Here is a 6,819-nt window from a genome sequence, read left to right as displayed (position 1 = left end):
ACCTGTGTTTAATGAGGATGATGAAGGGCGGGAATCATGACTCCACCCCTGGATGGAGGAGGAAAAGCCTGCTCTGGACTCAGAGGGGGTCACAGAATCCACAACAAACCAGCACAGAACACGACAGAGACAACGTCCCCATTCATCAGCCGGATCATTTACATGGATGTTCATGCAGGGACACATGCTGTGCCAGTGTCTCTGAAGTGAAAATAATTTAACTGATCATCGAGTGACTGTTAGAGTGGAGAGACACAACATGGCAGCTGTCATCACACTGCAGAAATGATCAAAAACTGAAATTAAACTTTGAAAAATCAATGTCATGAAAAGCTCATATTTTACATGTAGGTCTTTCTGATGTATTAAATAAAGTTTTATTATACATTTTTTATGAAAACCCAGCAATGTTTACTCATTTAACCTGATCTGCAAGAGGCAAAGAACACCATTCACTAAATATTGGCTGAAATAGCAGTGAGGTTAATAATGACATAGAAGCAACATGTACTGGAATGTTTTGGTTTCTGTTTTCTTCTTATGAATCTTTTAGTTTGAAGTTTTCTCCGAGTCTTTCCTGTCCATCCATCATATTCATCGTGCTTACATTCCTCCATCCATCCACTTTCCACTGCTCGTCAGCATCCAGATGTTGGGGCAGCAGTCTCAGCAGGCGTGCCCAGACCTCCCTCTCCATTTCCACCACTGCCAGCTCTTCCACAGGAATAATGATGTATTCCTAATCCAGACAAGAGACTCCCACTGCATCCTGGGTAGAAACAGTCAGATGACACAAGCACGTCTGGATCCTTCTAATGTGGAGTAGTAGCTGCTCAGGTTGTTATTTTATCTCTTAAGTGGTGAACATACTCTGACACTTACAGACGGAGACAACACAACGTGTGTGCACGGTCACACAGTCACAGAGCTGGCAGGCATGAGGATATCCGCTCGGATCCATAAGTCACTTGGACTTCAGGAGACTCTGGCAGATGTTGGGGAAACTAACACCCACATTAGGCTGAGCCTCGACTCCCTTATTACTGTGGTACCCAAAGTTTGTGGCCATAGGTGAGGGCAGGAATATATTTATATCATCTCTTTGTATTAGGGTCTTAACCTTACACTATAAAACACCTTCCACCTGAGGCAACACCTTATTCTGAGACCACACTGAGCATTCCCACATTTTCCACCTACGAACTCTAAAAGATTGGTGCCGACATTCGTGGAATTTTATAAACAGATAAACATCCTGCAGATATTTAACTTCATTCAGTGTCAAACAAGAAAACAGCGAATGTAACCTGTTAGCAGGTCAGCTAAAGAAAACTGGATTCACACCTGAGTTCACATCTGACCACAGTCACATCACATATACAGACATTCAGTGGATTCTCTATGGAAGCTGAAGGCTGTCAAAGGTCATAATTTACATGATTTGTCTCCAAATGAGTTGAAGCACAGAGAAATTAGCTGATTGATTCTTAACACTACCGCCTTAAAAAACAGTTGTTGTTTTTTAACTCGAAGCCTTCTACGCTACAAGCCACATTCATGTAGTACTTTATGCTTTCCACCACTACAGCCAGTTTACATCTATGTCACAGAGAGGCTCCAGCCAAACAGGGAATTGAACGTCAAGCCATCTTCTATGAGGGGCGCTCAGTAACCGATGCACCACAACAATGACAATAACTCAGCATTGTCGATAAAACTTGGGTTGATTTTTTGGAATATTCAAACTAAACAAAAGCAGTTCAGCACTGTGAGCTGCAAAAGTTGGATCTAAATTTGATAGATTGTAAAGTTTCTGTCTGGACTCTCGAGACTCACTCCAAACTGCTCCCACTCTGATCAGATGCTCTTTATTGTTCTTTGTTGGGCACATCTTCATCATCCATCTTCCTCTAACACATTAAAGTCCTGATCATCATCGTTTCCATAAATATGAAAACTATTTATTCTCTTGAAAAGGAGAAGCTGACAAAGGTTCAGTACCTGCAGACAGCCTCTCAACTTCCATAAATTTACACTATCAACAGTGATAAACAGACACAAGCAGTAGTGGTTAACAGGAAATCATGATTTGGCTTATTCTTGGCAAGTAAAGCAAAGGATTCATAACTTTATACACTTTATACAATAAAAGTTCATTCAGAGTATTTCAAGTCAAACAGAAGGTTTAGTCAGACTGAGCCTGTTAAAGAAACTCGTTCAGGAGCTGCAGAGCTTACACCAAGTCTTTTGGTCCTACCAGTCAAACAAACTTGCAAAGATCAATTGTGAGTCTGAGGCTGTCAGTCTGGATGAAGCCTCCGAGCTCTGGGAGTGAATGTGAGTCAGTGTTTCCTGAAGAACTGACTGTAAAACAATTAAATCCTGTGGGCAGCTTGAATGAAAGTAGAGCACAGCTTCAGCCTGACAGCCCAAGTGCTGCTGCCCCCTAGCGGACAGGAGCATGTAGAGCGCCGCCCACACCCAGATACTCGAGGTTCTCCGCTGCTGGGAGGAACAGATGGTTCTCGGCTAAAGTTGCATCTGTAATGGTCTGAGGCAGGAAGTCAGCCTGGTAGTCTGGATTATCAAGGCTGTGACTGGTCACCAGAGGGCGCAGTTTGCAGGAGGCGTTCAGGTATTCGGGTCCATAGGGTACTTGGGAGGTGTTCAGATCCTCCAGCGGGTGGGGAAGTGGGGCAGCACCCCAGCCCAGGCTCAGGTCCTCATAATTAGGGTTTAAAACCTTGGAGAGCCGGCTGCTCTGGCTGGTTTCACTCACACTCTGGTTCATGTACTCTGGAAGACAGAGCAGGAAAATGCTGTTTAGGTATTAATTAATTTTCTGTCATGAAGACAGTGTGCTGTCTGACGATTAATTGATTTATATCTCCTAATTATTTGTCACTGGTCTGAGTTATGTTTGATGATGAGTACCGTGGTCGATGAAGTCCTTTTCCAGCGCGCTGTCAGTGGGATCGGTGATGTACCGCAGGGCGAGGCTGTTCTCTCCGGCTGGATGACCATTCTGACACGAACGAAGAGAATCAATAAAACACGTCTTTCATCAAAGCACATTCATTAGAATAAAACACAGAGGAAATATTTAAAGTATATAAATAGCTGTACTTCTGGCCACTTGTGGCGAGTGGAAGTAGACTGTTTACATTTACTTGGGTCACCAGGGGGCGCCGAACACTTTCGACGTTTTTTCATGTAACATTTACTAAAATGTTTGATAAAACATATAGACATGTAACAATGTGTCTTTAGACTAGATTAGACTACAATAGGTGTGTGTGTGTGTGTGTGTGTGTGTGTGTGTTCATACCATGGGCCGGTCCTTATGGTTGCCCATGCCTCTGTAGGGCAGCAGGTATTCGTCCGGGTCAATGACGTCCTCGGTGTCGTCGGTGCTCAGCAGACGAGAGTAAAACCTGCTGTCTGACGGACTCGGCAGGTCCCCCTAACAAAAATAATTAATGTAGTCGAGTTTATGCTATGTAACTGTTTTTTTTCTTTAAAGACGATCGTTATTGCTTGTTCATTTTTATTATAATTATCATCTTCTGGATTGAAACCAAAGAGAAACAGCTTTGCATTTATTGGAATTTTGTTTGAAATCATTTTGTCATGTTTGTTTGGAACCGCTTCTTAATGCACACTGAAACTTTACATTCCCTGTTAGTTCTGTGCAGTTAACAAATACTAATATTATTTCATTATAACAGTGCACTCATCTATATTCACCCTGTGAGTATGAGTTAGAACACACGTTGATCCCAAACTGCTTAATTCTCTAACAAACAGGAAGTAAAGAGATGAACTGATGATATGATGTTTGTCGGGTCTAATAATTCAACTATGTTCATGTGGTTTAATAAAACAAAATCTCAGCTGTAGATATTTCTAAAATACTTTTTCTCCTGGATTAAATGTATTCCTGTTTTGTGTCTGAATGATCCAGATGGTGACATATTCTCCACGTGCACCCCGTACTGGACTGTGATCACAATACTAGTTTGGTTCTTTACATTTAAAAAATTAATTGTATCATACTTTAATTAATCATAGGCCAGCGCAATCAAGAGGAAACAAAAAGAAAAGACGACGGACGGTTTCGTTTTATTTTTCTAACATCTTCATTTTCAAAACAGGAAAACTGAGTTAAATGTGATCATTAGAAGTAGAAATGCTTTATCTTTTTTCTAATCACTTAACTTATTAATTAGGTTAATTAGGTTCAGCTTCCTTCTTTCCTTTTCAGTGAGGTTTTGGTTTATTCCTGTAGTTTTTTAATTACTATAAAAGTAGATTATTGTCTCTAATACAATATAAAAATTAAAGGTTAAAATGTAAATATTTATGGGTTGTTAATAATAGAATTGATTGCTGACCAAGTGATTTACCTTCACACAGAAACACTGAGTCCTATGAGTGTAAATGATTTCTCACAAACGTCACAAATATTCGACCAACCAGACCATTAGCTTGTTTAACAACAGTCCCCCTGATGTGTGTGGTGAGTCAAGAGTTCACGTTCAGCACAGCTTTTGAATGAACAAATGTCTGAGAAATAAGACAATATTAATATAATATAATAATATAATATTAATATTATTACATGTAGAAAATATCTGGACAGTCAGACGGTAAAGGGTCTCCATATTACCAACCTTCGCCACCGGGCCCTCTGACCACTGGTGGTGATCAGAGTAAAGTGCTATACAAATGCAGGCCATTCACCATTTTACCATTCAGTAAAGAAAATCTTTTTATAAGTGTTGTAAGTGTTATTATACAAATAACTTATGTGAAATCAGTGGTTTACCTGTATGACCAGGTATCTGGACGGGTCGCTGGCCATCTTGGAGAACTCCACCATCAGCTCTTTGAACCTGGGCCGACTCGACGGGTCGATCATCCAGCCTGCAGAAGCAAAGTGGAGGATTTTCAGTCTTCTGTACAGCAGAGCGGCTCCAGACTTTATCTCAGATATTCGTGTTCGTCATACCAAAGAACTTTTAGTACTTCATGTAGAATTGTTTTTGTCTGACTTCATGAAATTTAGACCATAGCCTGGAGCCATTGTAAGACAAACAGACGTCAGATTTGGAGACATGATGAGTTTTTTGTGAAATAGTTCCATAACTATTTAAAAGTTTGACACCTTCATGTTTCCATCAAGGCACAATTTTTCTACCAGCACCACCTGCGTCTCGTCTTACATTTCACCATGATCATGTAGACATCGATGGTGCAGATGGGGGGCTGAGGCAGCCGCTCGCCTCTCCCCAGCACCGTGGCGATCTCGCTGGCCGGGATGCCGTCGTATGGCTTGGAGCCGAACGTCATGATCTCCCACACCGTCACACCTGCAGACCACCGACTGTTAGAGCAGACTCAGCGCTCGGTAAAACCTCCGTCACACAACAACAGACACGATCAATTAAACAACATGAGTTCAAGGAGGTTTGTTCCTGATGAGAATTTTAATGATAATGATCATTTTTATTTGCATGTATAGAAAAGACAGAAATCTCTTCTGGGTCCCGAACGGTGAACTCAGTAAGCATCTTGAACCTGAACCGTTTTTCTTTCAAATGCCCAGGAGGGGGCAGTCCTGTGGGACTGAACCTATGAGAAGATCACGCTAATGCTCACCGGATCTATGACATCAGAGAGCATTTTAGGAGTTTGTAGTCGACCTCTCGTGTCAGGTCATACACAAGACAACAGCATGTTAATTGTTTCAATTTTAATATTTCCATTTGAAGTAAAATAGAGAATAAAGCAGATGATTCTTTATGGAGGGCTACCTCATGATTAACTAGCAGCTGTTAATCATCACAATCAAAAACCTTTTTTATATCCAACCATCCATCCATTCAACAAACATCCATTAATCCATCATTTTTAGTAAAGAGCAAGAGTCCATAAAGGGGGGATAAAGAAACAATACAGAGCCACCATCAGTGCTCGTACTGGTCTGTGGAGGCATGTCACGGTTAATATCTAACATAATAAAATAAACACAAAACCCAAGTTCATAACTGTGTCTTCTGAGATGGAGGAAGTGGCTTGTGATGGGACACATGAGCTTTGGCTGAGACCCAATTCAAAATGAAATCTGTACATGCAATTATTAATGTCCATCCACACATGCAGCCATCCAACTTATCAAATTCAGTGTCGTGGGTGGAGCCTATCCCAGCTGTGATAGAACAGCTGTCTTTTCATGTCACAGTAAGAAAATAACTTTTTCAGGTGTAGTGAAACAAGTAACCAGCGGGCCTTGTGCAGGCGAGAGAGCCACAGATTGACTTACCGTAACTCCAGACATCACTCTGATGGGTGTAAGTCCACTGGAGGATCGACTCTAATGCCATCCACTTAATGGGAACCTGCGTTCAACAGAGGAAGACAACCACACACAGACAGGTGAGGAACATTTTAACAGAGTAGCCCACCATCCTGTCTGATTTAGTCTTTTGTGGTTTTGTCCTGATAGAAATCAGCTCGTCTCTGAGTGCCAGTCACATGAAAACACACCTTTCCTCCATCAGCGTGATATTCCTTCTCATCTGCCGTCAGAAGCTTGGCGAGGCCGAAGTCGGTGATCTTGACGTGGTTAGGACTCTTCAAAAGGACGTTCCTTGCAGCCAGGTCACGATGCACCAGGTGACGCTCCTCCAGGTAGTTCATCCCCTGCACACAAACATCATGCACGCACACACTCATTAAAGCTTTCAGTATGAGTAAAACCAGCTGTGTGATAACTGGCTGGGCTGCAGCACCAGTATCTCTGCGAAAGAAATGAAG

The 6,819-nt window shown here is 41.8% G+C and overlaps 1 protein-coding gene across 1 annotated transcript in view; it reads right to left on the bottom strand.

The window, feature by feature from the left end:
- Positions 1–233: 233 nt before the first annotated feature.
- Positions 234–6,819, bottom strand: part of LOC100711613 (melanoma receptor tyrosine-protein kinase) — a 39,473-nt gene continuing 32,887 nt past the window's right edge. Inside the window, exons 21-27 of the mRNA XM_013265282.3 lie at positions 6,550–6,705; positions 6,326–6,401; positions 5,226–5,372; positions 4,829–4,926; positions 3,329–3,463; positions 2,935–3,025; positions 234–2,796 (exon numbers count right to left, since the gene is read on the bottom strand). Coding sequence (XP_013120736.2) covers positions 2,447–2,796; positions 2,935–3,025; positions 3,329–3,463; positions 4,829–4,926; positions 5,226–5,372; positions 6,326–6,401; positions 6,550–6,705 — 1,053 coding nt within the window. The 3' untranslated portion in view covers positions 234–2,446. The remainder of the gene's footprint in view (positions 2,797–2,934; positions 3,026–3,328; positions 3,464–4,828; positions 4,927–5,225; positions 5,373–6,325; positions 6,402–6,549; positions 6,706–6,819) is intronic.

Source organism: Oreochromis niloticus, linkage group LG9, assembly GCF_001858045.2.
Source record: "Oreochromis niloticus isolate F11D_XX linkage group LG9, O_niloticus_UMD_NMBU, whole genome shotgun sequence".
In the NCBI taxonomy this organism is placed as follows: domain Eukaryota; kingdom Metazoa; phylum Chordata; class Actinopteri; order Cichliformes; family Cichlidae; genus Oreochromis; species Oreochromis niloticus.
This window is presented reverse-complemented; position numbering and strand designations above follow the sequence as displayed.